Raw genomic sequence first — 22,737 nt, 5'->3', positions numbered from 1 at the left:
TTTGCATAGGAATAAATTGGTTTCTAACCTTTTCAGACTGGACAACTGAGCAATTTGGGGGGGATCACCTGAATGTGCCAATCTTACACACATTAAATGGCATCTCACTATCTTTGTTGTGAGTGAACTGAGATTTTTGGGCAGAAAACAAGTAGAAGGCTAAACTGATAGAATTGGAGATTGATGTGAGATCTGCAGAAGTCTAAAACTATATGCAGGTTGGGACATGACCTAAACAAAACATTTCCAGTGTTGAACTTACACTGTGTCTGGTCTTTCCTGAAAGCTCTCAGAAGAATGAATACTATAGGGTGGTGAAGTGATTTTTTTTTTTTTTTTTTCTCCAGATATACAGGTTTTAAAGATTCCCTTCTGTACCTTCAGAATACATAGTAAGAGCCTGTGAGGAACTTCATCCTGAAGCTGGAATGGCCTGGTAAAGTGGGGAGACCCCTGTGAGGAGGAATGCCTCATGAGAAGTGAAGCTGCAGCTATATAATTTTTGGGAAAGGGACCTAGGATTTGGGACTTCTCAGAATATTCTGAATTTAGGAAATAATTTCAGATGAGGCTGAACTTTGTCCTTCAAAGGATGAAGCAGGAGGTGGGCAAGCCAACAGGTCCTGGATCTCTCTACCATTCTCTAGGAAATGATCATTCCAGGCTTTTCCAAGCCCTGTTGAAATGCCAAGATGAAGAGTTCGTCCCAGCTAGGAACACAAGGTCTCTGCAAATAATCTCACTTTCAGATGTGAAACTATATGATAATTGTGAATGGGAGGTGTAAATGCCTACTTATGGTCTAGAGTCCCAGTCTGGACCCGCTCAGTATAGCACCCCACACAGACACTGAAAGAGCATTTCCTGCTCCAAAGCACTGGTAGTCCAAATACATGAGATGAAAGGCAAGACAGATGCAGAAAACGGAAGCAATATAAGGAAATGATAACTTAATTTTGACTAGCAAAATAGTCTTACTCTCACTAAGATCATGTAACAGTATTTTGGCAGCCCAGCTGCTACTAGGCATATTTGCTATTTTCATTTTTTCTCCCTAGAAGTTTCACAGCACATTTAACAAGTGGGCTGATCAAAGGCATCATCTCGCTCTGTATCCTAACCAAGAGATGATAAGTAGGGGGCAAGACCAGCAAGGGCCAAGAAATGCCACGCTTAACGATACAGGAGAATGGATGCCAGCAAAAGCATCCCATGGTTGAAGCTGAAGATTGGCTTATCATTCCCATTATTTTTTTTTTTTTTCCCCTGGCAACTCAAACTGAAATGAAAGTGGTAAGACCAAAAATATCGTGACATGAGCTGGTGAAACCGTGCAGTTGGGTTCCAACAACAAAGCTGACAGATGCATTCTGACTGAGCTGATCAGAGAGCTGCTGGGAAGCAATCCAGTCCATACTCTTCCTACATTCAGCTTTGCAGAGGTTTCTGCACTTGACACTAAGATGTTTTGAAGAGTGTTGGCCAAAAAACCTCAGACTATCAGGTGCTGGCTGGCACCAGGTGTCAAACTTGGCTCTCTTTCTGGGAGACTAAGATTCACATAAAGGCAACAGACAGGACTGGCAGATTCATCATGTTGGGGAAACAAAATTATCCTGATCCTGCCTGCTTGAGTTTTCTAAGAGTTATGGGCATCCAGAGAGTCAGTGGGGAATCAGAGAATTTATTGGAGTAAAACACTCTTTTTTTTTTTTTTTTTTTTTTTTTTTTTTTTTTAATGAAGTGCATAGCAAATAGAATTTGTTAACAAGGCTCTTCCTGGTCACAGAGACTTTTTTCATTCACAAATTCCTGTAGAGACATGAAGAGCTGAGTTGATGGGGTAGGACATTTTACAGACCATGGCAGTTGGTGGCAGCCAGTAATATGCATTATCTTGAATGACGTGTCTCATTGACAATAAGTAAGAAATTGCTCGTTCCCCAGGCCCCAGATAAAGTGTTTTGTGGCTGTAATGGCACAGGGCTAAGGTTGCCTGTCAGCACTTGAACAGCCCTGGAGTGGGGATGAGAGGTTTGCAGTTTCATGCCTGCTGGTGGGTTTCAGAGGGAGGCCTTCACTGCACCTCCTGAGCTGACCCCATCCTGCAGATGAGCATCAGGAAAGATACCGTGGTAGCTGGGAGAGGAGGCCAATGGGAAATCCTGCTGCACATCTGGCCTGCTGACCAGCAAGGACAGCCCTTCTAAAGCAATGAGAGCCAATTGGTCTATAGTCTGTTTAGAAACCAGCGCTGAATTTTTTATAAACCAGTGAAATAATGTAAAATGTAGGTATGGGACATAATGTGGCATGTGAGTTAGAAGCTCACCTTCTGTTTTGTTCTGGGGTATCTTCCATTTTGTTCTGGAGTTGTTGGGTGAGAAGTAACAGCTTTTTCGGTGCTCACAGGTGTGCTCTTCTTGTCCCGTGGCACTGTCTCGGTTAATTCTTTAATCTGAATGTGGATTAAGAAAGAATTCTCTGTCTTTGCATGGAGAAACAACAGGTGATTAATTGAACCAACTCAGATATCTATGGCAGAAATTTCCCATGAATGAAACAATCACCCCATTAAGCTGATTCTGACTGATAACTGGGTTCATTGGCTATGAGGGGATGCAATCACCTTTGCAGGGGTTTCTGTACAGACCAAAGGAGCTAACAAGAGATCAGCTGGCAAAACTGCTCAAGCAAAATATGATGTTATGGATAAACAGATACTAAAAGAGGCTGATTCCTCAAACTCCTTTCTCCTTTGAAATTGAAGGAATGCTCCTCTGGACACTGGCAACACTTTTTGGACTACAGTGAGTTGTATCCATTTTAAGTGTCTCCTCAGAGAGATCAGAGATAGGGAGGGAAAGAAATTAGACCAAGCTGGTCATGTTGGACATTCATCACTCGCTATTAAAGGGGTCAGCCAGTGGTGTGGAGCCGAGGAGTTGTTAGTGGGGAAACAGCACTAATGTTTTTACTAATTATGTTGGAGGAACAGAACTAAAGCTGTTGTATGACCCAGGGCCCTAAATATTAAAAGGCAAACTGTGTGGTTAGAATCAATCAAAGAGCAGTGTGAGGACACCCTATCCATTCCCTTGCTAGTTACAGGGAAGCAGGTAGGGTGCAAACACAGCCACATGGTCATTCAGGAATAGCCCAGTGTGTTCCAGGGGTGAAATCTGTGTGTAAGCAGTTGTTCAAGAGTGAACAGGTAACTATCAGTTTTCAAATGTTGTCAAAATTATTTGCAGACATTTTTTAGGAAAGTACATTGATTGATCGTGAAGTTAAACTTTTTGGCCTTTGCAATCTCTTTAATTCACAAGTTCATCTATTAAAATTTCACAGAACTAATTAGTCCCATTATAAATTCATTATTTGCACATTTTTCCTTTAAAAAATAGGCTTTAGACCATAACAAAGCCTCATATCTATTTTTAACTCTTCTACAGCTTAAAAAATAAGAGAATGAACTTCTTTCATGTTTCTTTCACTCCTCCCCTTCTCTGAAGCACATGCCTTTAGAAATAACTGCTCTGATTCCACATGCCAAATGATATCTTGCAAGGAAGAGGTTAGACAAAATCCCATTGATTTACTGGTTGTTGTTATGTGGGTGTGTACCAAGGAACAGTACTTTTAAGGGCTTTTAGTATGCCAGCTTTCATCCAAACCAGCTTAATTAAAACCTGATATTATAATAGTACCATTTGCCCCAAAATGAACAGTAGCTATACTGAACGCCACTGCATTAAGTCTGGTTAATGAAAGTAATTACAATATGTCAGTAACAACAATATGAGGGATGAGGATAATAAAGAAACATTTGTGGCACTCAGAGGCCTGTGGAAGCCCCTGGCTCCCCCCTTGCCTGGTGCTGGCAGCCCCTCCACGTGCCCTGGCTCCATATGAGCCTGCAGAGGCATCTGGGGGGACACGTGCCAGAGGCACCTCTGCCTCTGGGGAGCACATATGGCCCTGGCAGACAGCTCTCCAACTTGAGGAAGCTGGGGAGGAGTGGTAATGAAGGGAATAAACGTTGGCACTCAGGAAAAAAAAAATATTATTTTGTTGTGCGGAAGATACTTGCGAGCGATACTGCTTGTTATTACCAACTGTGTTTTTCTGAAATAGATTTGCCTTCTTCAGGCAAGAATAAAGTGAGGTGATGAAGTCGGCTCGGTCCTGTAAAGCCCCAAATCTTGCACAGACTGACCCAAGCTGAGGCAAAACTGCCCCCAGATTTGGAAATGCTAATATAGCAGGAGTTCACAACAGCACTATGCTGAAGCAGGAACCGCAGATTATTCTGAAGAGAGGAAGAAATGAGTTTTCAAGGGAATTTTTAGATCTTTCCTAGAGCACCCTAGGTAGCCCCTGCTTTTTATTGTTGCTGTTTTTTTAAGCCTAGCTGTCATAGGCCGTATCTTAAATACACCACCACTCAAATTACTTCTCTGATTTTGAATCCCAAGTGAATGGAAATGCACGGCTCCCTGCATGAAAACAAATTACGATGAAGGGGGAAAATAAAGATTAGCACTAATGCACATGCTTTAGGCTTCAACCCCAAATTCAGTTAATGAAAAACCTGTTCTATTTCTCCAAAACCTAACAGATGAAACCTCAATCAATAGATAGCCAAGGAAACGGGATAAGATCAATAACAGAGCTAATTTTACAGAATTAAGGAGCAACATGAAGATTTTTAACGAGGAAGCAAGCACCTTTGCAATAACTGCACTATGATATGTTGCCTAGCAACAAGATATAAAAATGATGTATAACGCCAGTAACTTCTTTCACATATGAAAACAGCACCCTACCAAGACAGCTTCATAATGTACTCTTACAAACTAAAAATCCATAGAGACCATTAAAGCCTCCATCTTCTGTAATATAGTCTGTTAAACAATCATGTGTTTTTGTTAATGCAGTAAAACACTGAATTTATTTAATGATTACTCAATGATACATCAGCAGCAGCAAGCAGGAATGTTTCTATTTTAAGCCTGCAGAATCCATCCCAAGATATCACACTTTGACGGAGAACAAATGCAAAGAGCCAGACTCGTGCAACGCCTGGGATGGCCGGGGAGGGAGAGGCACCATGGATGCTTATAGGGGTCGAATTAAAATCACCCTCTGCCTGCTGATAAAATATAGCACTATTGGAATGCATGGGAATGCATTTACTGCTTTTAACCACTTTTTTTATCCTGTGGCTTGTAGCTTAACACAATATTGCTCATGGAGTTGCTCCTGCTTCCCAGCTCTGAGGTGGGAAAGGCGAGGAGGGTGTGCCAAAGAGCTGGCCGTTACTGAGTAATGTCTGCCAAAAGTAGCACCATCAAGGCAGTTCGGCAGGACAGGGGGAAGGAGAGGACTGCGGCGGACGAGCTGCTGGGTGTCGGTGGGGCCATCTGCAGCCCAGGTGGTGGGGAGAACAGCTGGCACTGGCAGCCCCGGCCCTGAGCGGGAGCAGAGGCAGCACTCGCCAGCCCAATTATGAAAGATGGTCCACAGCCAAAATGCAAGCCCCGCAGCCAGAAGGCTGTGCCAAGACATAAGGTCCTCGTCTCTAGGAGGGCTTGCAGGCAGACAGAGTGAGTGGGGGTAGAGTGTCCCACGCCCTGGGGAGGCTCCGGCACTTTCCCTCTGTGGCATCGCACCCAGCGAAGTGGTGAGATCAGCCTTAGCAGAAGAACACGGCAAGTGAAGCTGGACCAGACTAACCCAAAATTTAGGATTACTACGTGTTACAAGGCTCCTTGGGAAGTCATCCCAGACGTGGGAGGGAGTAACCGGGGTCTAGCTTATGGGGCGGTTTTGTGCAAGTCAGCATTACACAGACAGGAAAAAAAAAGACTCTGCTTGTCTGCTGGGAGCGGGCACCTGGCTCAGGTTATCACCTTGCACTGTGCCTGCGTACTCATGGTGGCAGGTTAGCTGTGGAACAGCCCTGCAACCCCCTAGCAGTGTGGCTTCTGTGGGAGAAGTCCCCCTCCCACCCACTGGTCCACCCCTCCCTGGAGGTCCCTTCCCTGACTTTCCTTTTTGAGACTTATGTGCGGAATATTTCTGAACTGTGATACCTGCATTTATCAGAGGTACATGTTATATATGTCTGGAAATGAAGCAGATGAACACAGCACTTAATCCTTCACTGATCTCATGCCTTGAATTTTAATGTTTGCTCTGACACTGACTTGCTTTTTTACCTTGAGCAAACCACAACAGCTCTCTGTACCTCAGCCCACCCATCTGTTCAAACATATCTGGCAATGTGACCCTCTCTGGCTGACCCACATTTTATGGGATGGCTGAAAGTCTGCATTAACACGTGATTAGATACTAGGACACTTTGGGATGAAAACAATAACCATGTTGTTGCACAAGATAAGAATAAAGCATTCTTGCACTGAAATGCTGAAAATATTAAATATATATGAAGGATCATATATTCCACAAACACAGCAACACCAACCAGAACCAAAATCCAGATCATTGGGATTTCAGTGCTGGGAGTGTGGTGAATTATAGGATCCCAGGTTTTGTTAGGAGCAAACGACAGAGACTAAGCAATTGAACCCGAGTCCTGGGTAAGTAGGGAGAGGGTAACATGGACAGAGGGAAGCAGAAGCAGGCACAATCTCATCCAACTGCCATGGTAATTTCTGCTGCGAGCCTTTGAAGGTGAAGTGCTGAGAAAAATTAAAAAGTCCCATTCTTCATGTAGTAATGGGGACCTGCAAAAGTCCAATGTCAGGAGACAAATACGATCAAAGAGAAGCTTGTGCGGTTTTCTTTAATCTAAGTGAAGGCCAACTTTTGAACTCCAACAGAGAATTTCACTGTAAAAGGTATTATTCTAGGCAGTTATGTGGATTAAAGGTAACTGGAAAGATGGAGACATTGTCAAGATATAGAAAAATATATAAATATGTATATGCATAAAGGGAAGTCAAGTGTGACTCCCTTTCCTAATTGCCTAACATGATTCCCACTAGATGCATAAATTACAGCTCCTATTAACAGCACTATGAATAATAATCAGTTTACTTTCTGGCTTGTATCTAAATATACTTTCTATATGATTTCATCTTTTATTCAGCTGTTTAAAAGCAGAACATCTAATTACAGTTCCTATTAGTCTACATTAATTTTTTTTTTGCCACAGAGCATGTGTGATGACTGATTTTCTAAAAACAGACAGAATTTTTTAGCATATGGAAAAATCATGTTATTATTAATACATTCCCACATGACTCTACATTTCAATTCCCTTAATTATTTAGTCATTGCTGATTATGTCTTTTCACAATTCATTATCCCATTTCCTGCAACGTGGGCATTTTATTCATTAAGTGTCAAAATGAAGGGCCTGACCTCCAGGAAGATAATCAGGAAATAAGTGGCAGATATAAAAGGTCTGGGTTTCCCTTAAGTGCTCACTTATTTCAGTAGCTATGCCATGTTTTTAGTAAGTGGTGACAGAAAAGAACTGTTGTTGGTAATTGCAGAAAGGCGCGGGGCTGCCAGTCTGCATGAGCTCTGTTTTTCCCCATGCGTGCCGCTCGCATCAGCTGATGGTTTCTGCTGTGCGGTGACAAGCACGGGGCAGCGTGACGGCAAAGCGGTATCACTCATTGTGTAATGGCACAGAGTAATGCTGCCTCTCAAATATTTAGTGGCGGAGAGTGTGGACAGCAGAGAGGCTGGTCGGCACTCCTCTGCTCAGGTTGACCTCAGGAGCGGGGGCTTTGTAGGCTCTCGTCAGCCTCAGGTGGCTCCTGCTCCCCAGGAGACCTTCAGACCACACTGAGTTTTGGGAGGAAACGCTGCCCGCTCCCTCCTGTTGAAGCCAGACCTCCAGCGAGGCAGAAGAGCCCCTGCCAGCAGCCCAGGAGGCATGACAGAGGGTCACATTTCCAGCCTAGGGGTTAGAGACCATAGGGCTGGAGAGGGATGGCCCCAGGGTTTCAGGCCAGGCGTTGCTCTTCAGGCTTTCACCAGATTAAAATCAGGTCCGCGCTGCACCGACACAGAAACATGTGCCTCTGGACTTCTGCACAAGCCTAGCCTCAGCCACCGATGGTCATATCAATGTCTTAAAAACTGAGAGCTGATGGAAAAGCACCTCTCTGTGTAAGCATCACTCCCTGGCTTCCCCCCTGCGCCGACCCATTCAAAGCTGAAGGAGCTCAGCAGGCACACGTGTCCCTTCTAGATTTTAAAAGCTGACAGTGTAACCTGTGAGTAACAGGGATGTGACATCAGTGCACCTCTCTTCTCTTCCCTCTGCCATAGATTTTTGTCAAATTCTGTCACAGCAAAAATAGTATCAAAACACAACCAAGTAACAATAGTTCAGCACACATATGCAGTAACAATTAAAATAAGAATGTGAAGATGATTTACTTTGCTGCAAATAACGCCCGGTAATTTTGAAAAGTTGTGGCTAAATATTTATAATATATAATGCATACATATAGATATCCCCATATGTGTGTGTGCATATATATAAAATTCATATACCATGTTTTATTTATGGGGTTTCTATGAGCAAAAATTATTTTGAAAAGCTTTAATAGATATTACATTAATAAATAGCAGTCTCCTAAATAGCCTCATAGCTAGACAAATACTTTGCCTAATGCCATTTCATTTTCTGCCAGCTGCATGTGATTTGCTTTTGATCTGGCACACGCTTCGTTATACATTATTAAAGAGCCAATCAGCGTGCCCCTGGAGTTAGCATCCTGCCCCCTGATTATTTTTTAACAGATTTCCTCTTTTCTTTCTCACCACAGTGATTAATCATTTCAGCTAATGGCGACACTGTTTATGATCTGAGTCAGTGACTTCAGACCATCTTAATCTCCTTTTAGGCAGGTTTTAATGTGCTGGGAATTTACTTACAAGATTTTATTTATAGCAGAGTATGCTCTCAATTTCATACAACAACAAAAACAAAACCTGCAAATAGCACTTGATTTCTGCTTTTAATGCTGTTGATGAACTTTCATGGGAGAGAAAAGCCCAACCAAACCATGAAACAGAAAATAAAAAGCCAGCATGATAAATGCTTATTTTTCAAAACTGTCTAGTTTTTTATCCAGTTGTCTAGAGAGAACCTGTTGCCTTCCAATGTCTCTCTTCAGTCAGATCATTTCTGGTCTGGGTTATTTTGTACCCTCTGGTTGTCTGCAACAGTGCTTTTAGATGACTCACTTATTAAAGCTGAGTCCTCTGGGGTTTCTAAAGTCCTTACTTTCAGCATCCTTATTTGCAGCATGGTTGGCCCAAAAGCAGCTTTGATTCTTCTGTTAATATTATAAATATTTCCAGCTAACTTTAAGATCTATGCTAAAATGGCTGACCTCTTTTCTGTTATCATAGCAGTTCAAAAGACGCTTTTATTAAGCCAAGTGCCTGACCATTATTGTTTTTTATTGTGATGTAGTTTTGTCTAATATTAAGGGAAATGATTTGAGGGGAAATATAAAATACCAAATGGATTTAGTTATCAAAAACTTTATGGTATCTTAGCCTGATGTAGGAGAAGTCTGAATAGATTTTTTGGGTGGATTTTTATTCTTTTCTAAGCAAAAATTATATACCCATTACAATGCTCTCCATCCCATGGGCAGTGCCAAGGACTACAGGCTGGAGAACTAAGTCTGCTTAAACAAATACTGAGAAAGGTAGAGTGTCTACAGAGCCCAGCCAGGATGACACAGAAATGAGGTTACAGGGTCAGGATCTGTCGTGCCACTTCCTCAGAGCACCCCCTTTAGGGCCACACTATGGAATTCTGCATTTCTAATGCCTCTGCATTTTATCTTTTGTTTCCCTTTTGTATCACAGTGAACCAAAACCCAGACTTTTCTACATGGGAGAAATAATAGGCAACATCTAAACTTTGGCACAGGGAGGGCACGGCGGCAAATGCCACATGCACAGTTTAGGAGATTTGTGGTCGAGGGTACAGGGACATAACTTTGCTCTGCTATGGGGAGCAAGGAGGCTGAGCTCCTTCTGGTCCTCTGGGATGCAGAAGAGCTTGGTAGGAGCCAGAATCCACCTGCTTCCTCCCACTGGTCACTTCTCCAATACTGTGTTTGGTTTTGTTTTTCTTGCATGCATTTTTAACCTCATAATTTTTCATCCTCACTCATCTGTGTCCACATTTAATCCTTTTCCTAAAGCCACAATAAGCATCCCATTATGGCTCCTGAGCTTGTCTATCTCATTGCTGTAGTTTGGGTATCAATGACTCACTTTGAGAGTCACTTTTTCATGTTCTTGAGCTGTTCCCAAAGGCAGATGATTGGTATGGACTCTATGCTTGTGTTCTTCAACTGTCTCCTAAGCATTACCAAGCAAATGGCTGGTGGGCCAATCACAACCTCACAGTACTATTACTTGTTTCTGGCTTTTTTCTTGTTGAAAAGTTTCCTATTTACCATTCCTCAGCAACAAACTTTAATCCTTCTTAGCTTTACCCATAAAAAACCTCATTGTCCATTTCATCAAATCATCTGTAGTCAGGGAAGAGAGAGGCATATTCAGAGGACAATCTGTCCCATCCTCTCTCCTATGACTACCTAAGGAGGTTAAATTCCTACCTTAGATTAAATATCTTCAATGCCTATCTTCAAATAGCTACAACAAGGTGAGATAAATTCCATCTTAACTCATCATGTAACATTCACGCAGTAGAAAACATCTTCTTTTAAATGCTCTCATGTAATGTAGACTTTGGTAAACCTGTATAATTTAACATGTTATGCTTAGAACAAGGAACTTGCTAGTGACTTCACTTTTACAAATTTAACAGAAAACTATCAACTTGTGTAGAACCAGTGAGATGAGTAATAAATGTTACAAGAACAGCTTTAGGCATTGCATATTAATAGCTGTGGTAGGATTGACTTGCAGAGCCTTGGTTCTATGATCAGCAACAAGATAATTAGTAAAATTATCCTGCAAATTCATTATCTTGATTCCTTCCACTTGTGCATTTTATTCGTTACATATCAAAATGAGGAGCTTTGCCTCTAGACAGATAATCAGAATGTAAGTGTCAGACACAAAAGGTCTGAGCTTTCTTTAAATATGCTTTGGTAGATATGACCTTAAATAGTCTCCGTGATACCAAGGAATTCGCAGTCATTATTCCAAACAGAAGAAACCCTGTAATTTTGCAGAGAAATGCAGTTGTGCATTTTATGGGCTTTCTCACACCTTATTTCTATTTTGAGATAAATGACTTTAAACATTGGATAGTTCTGAAACTTAATGATTTCTTTCTGGCTTAGTCTAAATGCACCTGTAGTGTTGTGCATCGCTCTCCATGTTCCTTGTCCTCCTACCACCCAGATCCAAGGACAGCTGACCTATATTGGGTCTCCCTTCCACCCATGTATCCAGGGGATTTTGGGTTTCATAGAGTGCAGAAAAGCTGCATGGACTGACTTACGCAGGTCTGTTGCCCTGCTGTACAGTTAGGCTACAGCCAGACATGTGAGATCAGAAGTACCTCTTGGCTATCACCAGTCTAGATGGAGTCAGATGGACCAACAGTGTTGTCTTAAACAAAGTATTTCATTTTGCAGATCCTTATAACATGTTTCACATTTTAGATGTGCCAGGAGGTTCATGGATCCCTCCTGTTTGGAACTAATGCAAAGAGATTAGCTGTCAATGCTGTTTCTGTTTTGCAAGGAGTGCTCAGACTGCCTGCCTCTCACACGGAACTCTGGGGTAGGTGCCTGCTCCTTCTCGGCTCTCACAGGAGTCGGCAGACAAGAACAGGCGGCAGCATGAAGGTGATTCACAGCAGGAGCGTGACTTGTTGGACACCAGAAAAATAGCGCAGTGCTTGGCTGGACTGACCATGCAGCCATCTGGATTCAGAAACAGCAACAGAGCAGTGGAGAGATGAGCAGACGTGAGCTGGAGAGGAATGGCTAGGGCAGATGGGTGTATGATCAGCTACATTCCCCTTTTTACCTCTGCTGGTTGCAGCATTTAATTCCCCTTATCGTTGTCTCACAGAACTCCCCATTTTCATACACTTTAACACACTTTAAGTTGTAGGATTCTTAAAGTGCTTTTATTTTGGGATATGAGCTTCATAAAAATGCCTCTGCCAAGCGAACAATACTTTAAAATCCTTGCTTTGTATTTTAAAGACACCTAAGTTTTTGATTGTAAGATTTGATTCTCTCATTGCTGCAGGAAAACTCATGCATAGGGTGAGACATGGCCTTTAAAATTTATTAAGAGCAGTATCTTTTGTGGAAAAGTTGAGGACACACTGCAAAGGACCATACAACTATGGTTCCACCATAATTAGGTACTTCTTGCTGGCCCCAAATCCTGCATGGTTCTTAGGAGGTACTTTACAATGATTACCAATCTGATGGCTCTTGGCCAAAATACGGACATTTGAACAGACAGAACAAGATGCATCACAGATCATTTTGTATGTGTTGAGCTTGCTAGTACTTGCATACACTATTTAGCTGGCATGGCTTTTTCAGTGCCACAATGACTTTTGAATTATCTTTTGCCAAGAGAAGCATGTGAGAAGGGACATTCTCAAGCTGGATTCACAGCCTTGCACATCTGCAAAGCTGATGCAACCAGAAACACTGCCAGGGGCTACGTGACAGTCAGTACCCAAAGTACAGGCATCCCTGGCTCCTTCCCTGGCATCATGGGTTCAAGAGATGAGACACTGAAATCAAAGACTTCATGCCTCTGTCTGTCTCAGCTGAAAATTCCCTCCACCTGCCTGTCCAACCTGTGTGGTTTCTGCTGGCAAAGAGGGACAGACAGGGGTAAAAAAGCAGACTCCTGTTGGTTTGTTTTAAATTAGAAGTCACTGAAATTACAATAAAAAAAAAGAAGAAAGAAGGAAAAAAAAATCCACAAAAGCTTAGATGACAAGTTATGGAAAGGTACATATACCACAGAAACAATAACTGATAGGGAACGTCCTTTACAGAAGGGAATGTTTGATGATTTGGGGAATCTGTCTATGTATAATTTATTAATTCCTTATGGCTGTTTTTTACTGTGTACTGCTTTCTACTCTGTATGCTAAGAAGACAAGGAAAAGAAGTTAACGTCTGTCCACGAAAAGGTCGATAGCTAAAGATTATCACCACCTGAATAGATCTTACCCAAGGAAAACAAAAAGTGAAGGGTCATTTTTTTCCCCTGCCTCTTCACAGGGGTCTATATTTGGATAGTGGAAAATCCCAGACAGGAGAAAAAAGATATCAGATACTAATCCTGGGTCTTAAAAAAAAATCACAGAGCCTAAGAGACTCCTATGAGACTCCAAGGGCCCAGAGATAAAGGCAGCTTGTTTAGGAGAAGAGATCCTGGGGGCAGCTATCTGAGCAGGGAGACACCAGGGAGGATGAAAGATGCTGCTGCCCAGGAGGGGAGGGAGAGGGAAAGCCAGGCTGAGCCTGCAAGACGGTGGAAATGTCATCTTCAGATGCAAGGGAGCTGAGGAGTGACAGCAAAAAACGATGGGGAAATTTAGAGGAGGCAAAGTGTCTAGAGCTTTTATTGCTTTGTCTAGAGATGTATGCTGCTTCTCCAGCTAACAAGGAAAACCCCCGACCATCTATTTGTTTGGAACGACTGCAGAACATGCTGTGGTCACATAGCCTGAAAAACGTGATACATACGGCAAATTTGGGTAGCCTGCTCAGGGTAAGGGAAGCTTGCACTCCTGTCAGCCCTGTGTGGTGGGCCCAAACACAGCAGGCTGAAGACTGTCCATCTGCTTGGGAAAAGTCTGAAGTGCGTGGAAATGTGAAATCGAGCTCATGTCCCTGTTCCCAGGAAAAAAAAAAAATTCTTCAAGCATCATCTTTTTTACACTGTGAGGCTATTGCAGCTTCCAGCTTCCCCATCTGATGAACAAGAGAAGGAACCAGCTGCCGCCACAGCAACTATATTTAGCAGTCTATTCTGCTATTGATGCATATATACCTGGTTCCTATTGACTATAATGAGAATTATTCTGACAAACCACAAGGAGAATAGGCATTTTAGGATTCAGCTCATACTAATGAAATGTCTAAGGAAAATTACTCTCTTTTTGCCAATGCTAAATTATTCCATCTTTTCATTAATAATCATTAAGTTTCTAAGGGTTGGCATTTTTAGCAAAAAAATAGTTTTCACTGACAGAAAAAAGCCACCCAGATAAATGAAGAAAATGTTTACTCAATTTAATAGGCATAATTTTCTCTTTTGGTGTTCAATTCAATATCAGGATCTGAAGTCAACAAAGGTTGGACCAGGGTCTACAATTTTTTTTAATTGGGCTCATCTCATTTACACCAGAATATGTTGAAAACTCAGGGCTATAATGAACCATTCGATATGCGTAAATGCAATGCTAGGAAAATTAATAATGTATTGAATTTTCTCAGTATTTATTCAGCATTCACGAGTAAATAACAAATAACTTGATAATATTAACAAAAAAAAGCCTGTGGAAAACCCACACAGCTGGAGAGAAACTTTTTTACTGCATGAGGCCCACTTTCTTTCCCACCATGCTATTGTCATTACTCTGAATAACTTTTTTTTTCCCACAAGGGTAAAGTGACAGGCTTGCAATTTCTGTATAAAATTGCACATTTTTAAACTGAAATTTGTATGTAAGACTCTTTACATCTGGGTGACTTTAAGTGTATTCAATATTAGTGGAAAGAATACGTATTTTAAAATTAATTCTGTTGGCAAAAATTAAGTTTTCAAAAACTGTCAGAAATGTGACAGTTTATCACCATCTTCATGATAACCTGTACAGTGGTACTGTTTGGACAACTGAGTAAGAATGCCATCATTTAGGGTATCATCAATAATTTGTACATTAAATAATTGGGTCTTTTCCAAGTATCTCCCTTTTGAAACACACCTGGTAGCATTTTACTTACTAAGCTACTAAATCCAAAATAACTCTAAGAATGACACAATGCACCAAATACAGTAAATGGCATTTTACACTAATCACAAAGGAGAGATCCTATGGCATTTTAGTTGGTGAAAACTTCATCAGTATTCAGTCAGTCTCTCTTAAAATATTCTATTAATGGCACTCTGCATCCTGCAGACTGTGTATGTTCTTGTCTTTCCTTCAAAAACAGTTTTTACCTTTCACATTTTCAAAGGAAAAAACCAAGCCAATATATCTCAAGGGCAACAAACTAGAATGGCAAAAATATGCCAAAATGCAAAGAATAAAAAATGCTAGAGATTTTCAATCACAATTTTTGCAGTGTGGCTAGTACCGTATTCCCCAAGGCCTTTGCGGTTTTGCACAAGGCAGGAGGAAGCCCAGCGCATCGTATAGAAAAGTTAAACCACACTTCTTCAACACACCAACAGGATCGCATACCTGAGTGCTGGTCCACAACTGTGCATATCATTAAATCACTGACACCAGCACTGTTTTGACAGGGGCCAACTCTTGCAGAGAAAATCCCTGCATGCCCAGGGGTCTCTCCTAAGAGGCAGCATGGGTGAAGCCACTCTGCTTCATGGCTGTAAAAGAGTTTAGCTCTTTGGACATGAGCCATGCTACACTGATTGGCCTCAGGGTAAGTGAACAGTTATTAGTCCATTTCACCTATTAGTATAGACATTGCAATGGAATATTCTTGAAAGCGATTTAATTTCCTTTTAGTGGACTCCTCTTTTCTCCCACAATTTCCTTAAAGTCTTTCTGCCAAGTGAAGCTAACTGCTAACTCATGTGTTGCTCCTAAATATGATTAAATAAGATTAACAAAATAATATTATTTGTCTCAGCTTCCAGATGAGGAAAGCTGCCTCTCTCAGACATAAAAGGAGAGCTCACACTTCCTGGGTCAGACCAAAATGTGACAGTGATGGGAGAGTTCCCACTGATCATCTCCAGTTGTGGAAAATCAGGCACCACAGAGGAATTTCTTAGATGTAAGAGCACATCTACTGAAAATATTAGTGTAGGAGACAGGAAAAGGTGCACAGCTGAGTACATGTGAGATGTCAGCCACTGAAACCCACAACTCTATCTAATGTAGGTTTTCAGAGAGATGGCAGTAGGTCTGTCAACCTGTTGGGTCATGGGGCAAACCAAGGCTGTGTCCTTAGGCAGCAGGGACTGTGGGGCAGTGATTGCCAGGCTCTGCAGCCACAGATGCAGTCTACAGCCTAGAACACATGCATACCATGGGAAGCCCTCTGTCTCTCCCTCCCCTACTCCACAGCCATCCCTGGAAGCATGGTGAAGAAAATGGGAATGTTGACTTGGGTGAAAAATACATCATATAGCAATATCTAGTTGCATTGTCTGATGAATTTGCTTCCTTAATGCCCATTTAATCAAGGAAGAAACCACTGTCACCATAGGGTTTACTGGCAGATGCCATCATCTCAAGTCACACCTCCTTTGTGGTCTCATTTCACTTTGACTGATCTTACCAAGGGGGTAGAAAGTAGGTTGTTCTCTAAAGGTGGCAGCTGAAGGCATCAAGCCCCAGGCTCCCAGCAGTGCTGATACCTGCTATTACCCAAATTTTATTCTTTTTTCATTAGGACTGATAGTACGGATCCTTTCTGGTATTAATATGCATAGTTCTGTTGGCCTCAGAGGAGCTGTGGCAGGGATGTACAAAATGAGGATCTATCTGGCCCTTTGCCATTAATAACAAGGAATCATTTCTCTGTATTGGAACAAGATGATGATTGTGCCTCTTTTCCAGCTTTGTGAAACACTCTAAACAGAGGGAAAAATTAGTTAGTATTTTACTGTATTACTTTTATATAACAGAGAGGCTTGATAATTCATTCTGGATTCTCTCTTGCTTTGTCAAATAACAGGGTGTATACACTCACTACAAAACAGCAATTTTGAAAATTAATTCCACCACATTAGCACGATAGCGTTTCACCAGCTCTTTTATACTGGCCTGCCTTTTTCTAACACAAAGCCTTCGCACATCAGCTACTTGTGTTCTAAACCCAATATGGGTGTCTTTCCTTTGTACCACCCTATTCGATTCAAAACAGATCAGATTTTGCTGTATTTTAAAATGTTAGTGCCCCAGAACTTGAGTGGTTAATGCCATAGAAAGTGCCTCTATGTCCTGCATTGGGACCTGTAAGACTGAAAGGCAGATTACCTTTGAGTGGTACTTGTAAATCTTATTCCCACCATAAGAGTTTCCAGCTTGTTCTCCTACTTCCACCAAAGTATTTATTGTTTTTGCCTTTTTAAGGTGATATTTTTTCACTGACACCAAGATTTATTAAGTTCAAGGTTTAAATATACAGCATATTTCAAACCTCAAACTAATTTCAGACACTTCAACAACAACAGTGACAGTAGCAAAAATCCAAGTGTGACAATTCAGGGGGGCTGTCGATGTACAACTAATTAATGGTTGGTTGACATTATGACTGTTAGTATAGTATTTAAGTGCCATTTTACATAGTGCTCTGTACCTCAGGCTCCACATGTTAAGGACCAAGGAAGCGATGTTTACATGTTTGGGTTTAACATGTTTACTGTGAAGGTTGACTGACAGTTGAAAACTACAATATGGGCAATAAAAGCATGTGCCATGCATGGTGCCCAAATCAGGAGCAGTTTCTGTTCAGATGAACTGACAACAAATAACAGATCACCTGGAGAGAGACTCTGATGATCTGAGAAAGCCCAAAAAGGGTCAATATCTGTGAAAAGTGAGGGATCCCCCCCACCAGCCTTTTGCATGGAGAAAGAGGTAATAAAGAGGCTTCAACTGCAGTAGGGTGTATCCTGAAAGCTGACAAGGTGTGAGGAGTCAAGGGGATGATGTGTACATAGGTTATGCCTCCTCTGTAGTCATTGCATCTTATGTGGACAAAGCCAAAATATCTTTACCTAGCTCTGGTACTGCTGCTAATTTTGATCTAGTAGCACAAGGTACCATATGGACTGCTAATTCTCACTGAGAAGCTGGAGAAGCTCCAGGTAGAGCTCGCTGAAGCCCCATAGTTCTGCTGTCCACAGTAGTAGATGTACCCAGGCGGGATGGAGGAAAGCTGACCTAGGTAAAAAATGCAGACAGCGACTTCTGTAGAAAACATACTATGCAAACGAGCTGGATGTCACAGTGTGGTAAGAAGGGCAATGTTAACAGGTGAGTATTGGAAGTTCGATTAGATGGCTTGAACTATGTCCTAATGTTTCTTGGATTTAGTGCCTTTGGTGAAATGACACATTTTCCAAACACTCTTGGGTATGCTTTTTCATTTATTTGAGTAAGAAAGACAAAAAGAATATTGAATATTGAAGAAATACTGAAGAAATGCAGTGAACAGTATACATCAGCCAGAATAATGTTTTAATTGCTCTGAAATTTAGGCTACTAAAAGCAAAGCCGTGCTGTGAAAGTTCTTCTGAAAGACTGCAATGAAAACAAATTATATTTTATGCATCTGATACATTTTCAATATGATTCTGACTCTCTGGAGTACTTCTGTTTTCAATGAGACCAAGCAAGAAAGGTAGTGTCAGCAAACTGGGGCTGCTTCTACATCTCCATAACTTCTCTCTCCCCCACTGTATCTCTTTCTCCTGAAGTTACTGTGTTCCTCCTGAAAACTTTTCCAGGAGTTTCCTACTGGGCTCACTCACAAAAGTAAACCTGAATTTCCCCATGAAAGAGCTGTTCTGAGGGTGGCCTTCTCACCTTCCTCTCAAAGTTGCCCAGCAATTTCACTCCAGCAGTGAGACTGCAATAAAACCCTCTGATAGTGCACAGGTAGCTATTGCACTAGCGCCGTGCAGCAAAGTGGGTCTCATTCCACCTGTAGGCTTTTCCCTCTGCTTTGGAAAGCAAGAGGAGTGTTTAGAAATATACTGCTGATTACCATATTTGTGTTCTGTAATTCTTCACATGTCCGACTCCACCAGGAGCTTAACTGCAGCCAGTGGGATCTTACAGTCATTAACATTTACAAGGCAGCAGTTCACAGTTGTTGAACTAACAACCTACCTCTAAGAAACTGATTTTTCTCCCCTCTAAGCATTGACATGTGCTCCGCTGACTGTGATGCTTATTCACAGTGACAGTGTGTTTGGTAGGATTTCATGTTTTCACAGGATTTGTCTTGTGCAGACAGTTTCTAATTTACCTCTGCTCTTGTTTTAATTCAGTCAGCTGATGGAGTGCAGCTGATCTCATGGCACATATGGCTGTTCAGGTTTGAAAAAAAACACCTGAATATTTGATGGTTTGATCCTTAATGCTTTCTGCTAAAGAATTAGCAAGCCTGCTAATGAGCCAAGGGATCCCAAGTGGGGAAGGGGAAAAATACAGAATTAGATTCTGTTTTCATTCAGTTTTTTATGTTGCTCAAATAAGAAGTACGGTGCTTTACATACTCTGATTAGATTCACAGGGTAGACAGATTCAAGTAAATTACTCATCAAAGCCATCACACTTAAAATGTCATGTTTTTATAAGTGGGTGTCCTGTGGCCATGAGGAGTCACAATCTATTTGCAAGGGCACCTGTGGGTCCTCACCCTGGGGCAGGAGGCTCACGGCACCAAGCAGAGTTGTCCTTCACTGAGACAGATGCTCGAAGCTAGACTCTCAGTCCTTTCACTGCCTTCCCATCTGTTTTTTCTATTATCCTTGAAAGAAACTTACCTGTCCTCTATTCCACACCCCATCCTGCCTCTCCATTGGTCCATGCCATCCCAAAGGAGGTGGCTTCTTCCGTGTTAACTGACCATGCTTGGTTTTCCTCCAGCCCTTTCTGCATTCCTGTTGCTCTATCAGCTTCCTGCTGTCTCCTCATCCTGCAGCCAAACACTGTTTGCAGGCTAAACACTCAAACTATGTCTGTCTCTACCCAGTTCAATGACACCTCTCATGTCAACACACAAAAACCAGGGAATTCACAGGGAACATCTTCAATAATTAAAAGCTCAGCTTGCCTGTACATTTCCTTTCAACAAAGCTACCACAACTCTAGGACACTGCAGCTAAGACTGTAAGAATAGCCAGATCAATCTGCAACCACTTATCTTACAAACCAAAAACTGCCTGCACTCGACACACTCCCCTTCTCCTTAAATCCCTAGCAAATATACTCAGAGCGCATCTGATATTGGTTGCTACAGTTAACTGAGTGAAGAGACAGGACTCTTGCTGCTTCCATTTTTTGCAGGTACTACAGCAAAATAAATATTTGCTCCAAACCCCAACACTCATAACAAAACACACAGTTCCACACACTAATAAAATCAAACAGAAATCAGCCAAAATTACTAGTCCTGCTTAACAAGCCTATGTTTTAGTGAGGAAGTGAACAGGTTGGCTTTGGCAGTGTCTCAGGAACTCAGGTAGCAACTGCTCCAGGTACAGTGGAATAAAGGGTATTTGTGTCGTCTTAACTCTTATTTTCTGCTTCAAAGTTTTCTATCATGTCCTCCACCAACAATGCAAAAGCTTACAAGGAATTGCCTTTTACAGTTACCGTCAAGTAATAAGGCTTTTCTCTCTTGATTTAACATTACATCTGTAACTTGGTCTTCCTGGAGTTATTTGCATTGAAGGCTCTCTCAGAAGCTTCTCTACCCTTGACGTGCGTGCCTGCAGCTGGACAGAGAAGTCACTACACTTTGAAAAAGTTGCTATAAATTAGTACATGGGGTTAGATGAGGTTCAAGATTCCTGCAGTGATTATAAACTCAGCAGGAGTCCTTACAACAGTTCCAATCTCGACAGGGTTACTGTCTTGTTAATCAACCTCCTTCAGGACTGGAAGCAGTTCTGTGTCTCAGTTCTTGGGGGCTTTCTCTGGAAGCTGCAGTTTCACGCACAAGGATCAATCTACAGAGTATACAGAGCTCTGATATATTTGGTAAAACAACATCAAAAAAGACTAGACTTAAACTGTGGCACCCTGTGTCAAACCAGACAGCACAAAGACTATAAATTCTTGTCCCGGTTAGTGCAAAATAAGATTTGGTGATTTTAAAGCTATGGCTAAACTGATTTTGCAGCCCAGGTCCAGATGTTAGCTATGGCCATGTCCTGAAACCAGAGGGTGACAGGATTGGTGTACAAACCAGAACTTGCCTCCTCTCACCTCCTGGGGGAAGGAAACACAGGGAAGCTGATGGAGCAGACTTGGGGCATAATTTCTACTGCTCTTGGTCTTGACTGGGGAGACATGGACATGCTGTGGAAGTACCCATACTTTGGAAAAGCCCCAACCTGACTTGTGCAGGGAACACAATATCTAGAAAGGGAGGATTTTTTCTGCCTTGTGTTGTGCAAGAGAGAGCTAAAATAGGGTGCAATGTTCCTTAAACAGATAAATTTTAAGTGTCATCTTCCTTTTGCTGATGCTCCATTCAATAGAGTGGACTTTCATATAAGAAACACATTTCAGTGTGCCAGACATCTTTTCTGAGGGGAACACAAGGATTGCAGCTCCTGTGGTTTTTCATTGTTTGCCTTTGCACACCCATATGGGAACTGCATATATTCTGTCTGAAAAGAAGCTAAACTTTGGCTTTATTATATGAATAGCACCTCCAACAAAAATATGGAAATGTCGTTCCTTATAAACAGTCTGTTTCAGAAAACCAGAAAATCTGTATTAAAACTGAATGGATCTGTTTGTGGTAGGATTTCTTGAGGGTCAGACACATGCACTGATTCTGCAGGGTTTGGACAATCCAGGCTGGGCCTCAGAGCAGAAAATTGCCACGTGATAATCGTGTCCTTGAGGTAACCTTGAAGGTCTAAAATGAGGAAGTCAAGCTATTGCTTCCTCCCAGACGCATGCCTGGATACACTAGCCGCAAAGTAGGTTTTGTTTACATACGTGTACTAACAACGCAGACCTATCAGACAGCACTTCCGGGTGCAGGATAAGTGCCTTTAACCAATAGACTGTAAGCATAGAGCACGTGACAGTCTGGCTCCGTATATCTCAGGCGCTATTCGGGCAAATAAAGGAGAACGACTTTCATCGCACCGGTGTTGTGTCATTATTTGGGTCTTGGCTCCATACAGGACCCTCCTACATCTGTTCAGTACAAAAAGAGGGCACGGAGAAGGCTGGAAAAGTCTGGATGCCAATAATTTACTAAGTGAGTAGCAATGGCACATTAGTACTGTTGCTGTTTTCCCTAATTATCAGTAACAACCACTACTGCCGATCTGGATTTGTACTGTGAGAGTACCTAAGCACTGAACTACACAGCAGTTCCCTGACAGAAAATTAACTTTTCAGGACAAAAGAGTGCAGATGGATATATCTGACCTGACCAGGCACTACAAGGGACAAGTGGGACAACAATGTTCAAGCAGGTGAAACAGTGGTATAGCCCTGACCTCACCACTGTTTTTTCCACAGCTGCTGTGAAAAAGGAGGCTGTTAAGAGAGGAGCTGAAGGTAGGTATAGAGCTAATCAGGAAGGTGTTCAGGGCTCTTTCCAGATTTGGTGGGAAGTGTGGGAGAAATTAATTGATGTAAAACTTAGCAACATTGTGACAGAAGCTGGCATCACCGGGTAAGCTAAAGTGGGAGCTACTATGTTAGCATGGACTATTAGACTTGAGGCCTTAAAATCAGAGACAAATAGCTGTACTTGATGTGATAGAAAAGGAGATGACAGTGGGGAGATGTAAAGACAAATG

General features: G+C 41.9%; 1 protein-coding gene across 3 annotated transcripts in view; it reads right to left on the bottom strand.

Annotated features, from left to right (window-relative positions):
- AFF3 (AF4/FMR2 family member 3) overlaps nucleotides 1-22,737 on the bottom strand; it is a 332,912-nt gene that overhangs the window by 158,101 nt on the left and 152,074 nt on the right. For 2 of the 3 annotated variants that reach the window (XM_033004937.2, XM_033004940.2), the window contains exon 5: nucleotides 2,333-2,458. The exons of the other annotated variant lie outside the window; for it this stretch is intronic. In XM_033004937.2, coding sequence (XP_032860828.1) covers nucleotides 2,333-2,458 — 126 coding nt within the window. The remainder of the gene's footprint in view (nucleotides 1-2,332; nucleotides 2,459-22,737) is intronic. 3 annotated transcript variants of the gene reach the window in all.

The sequence above is a fragment of the Tyto alba genome, unplaced genomic scaffold (assembly GCF_018691265.1).
Source record: "Tyto alba isolate M040663 unplaced genomic scaffold, T.alba_DEE_v4.0 Super-Scaffold_45, whole genome shotgun sequence".
NCBI lineage: Eukaryota > Metazoa > Chordata > Aves > Strigiformes > Tytonidae > Tyto > Tyto alba.
Note: the sequence above shows the minus strand (reverse complement) of the source record. Positions and strands in the feature narration are given on the sequence as shown.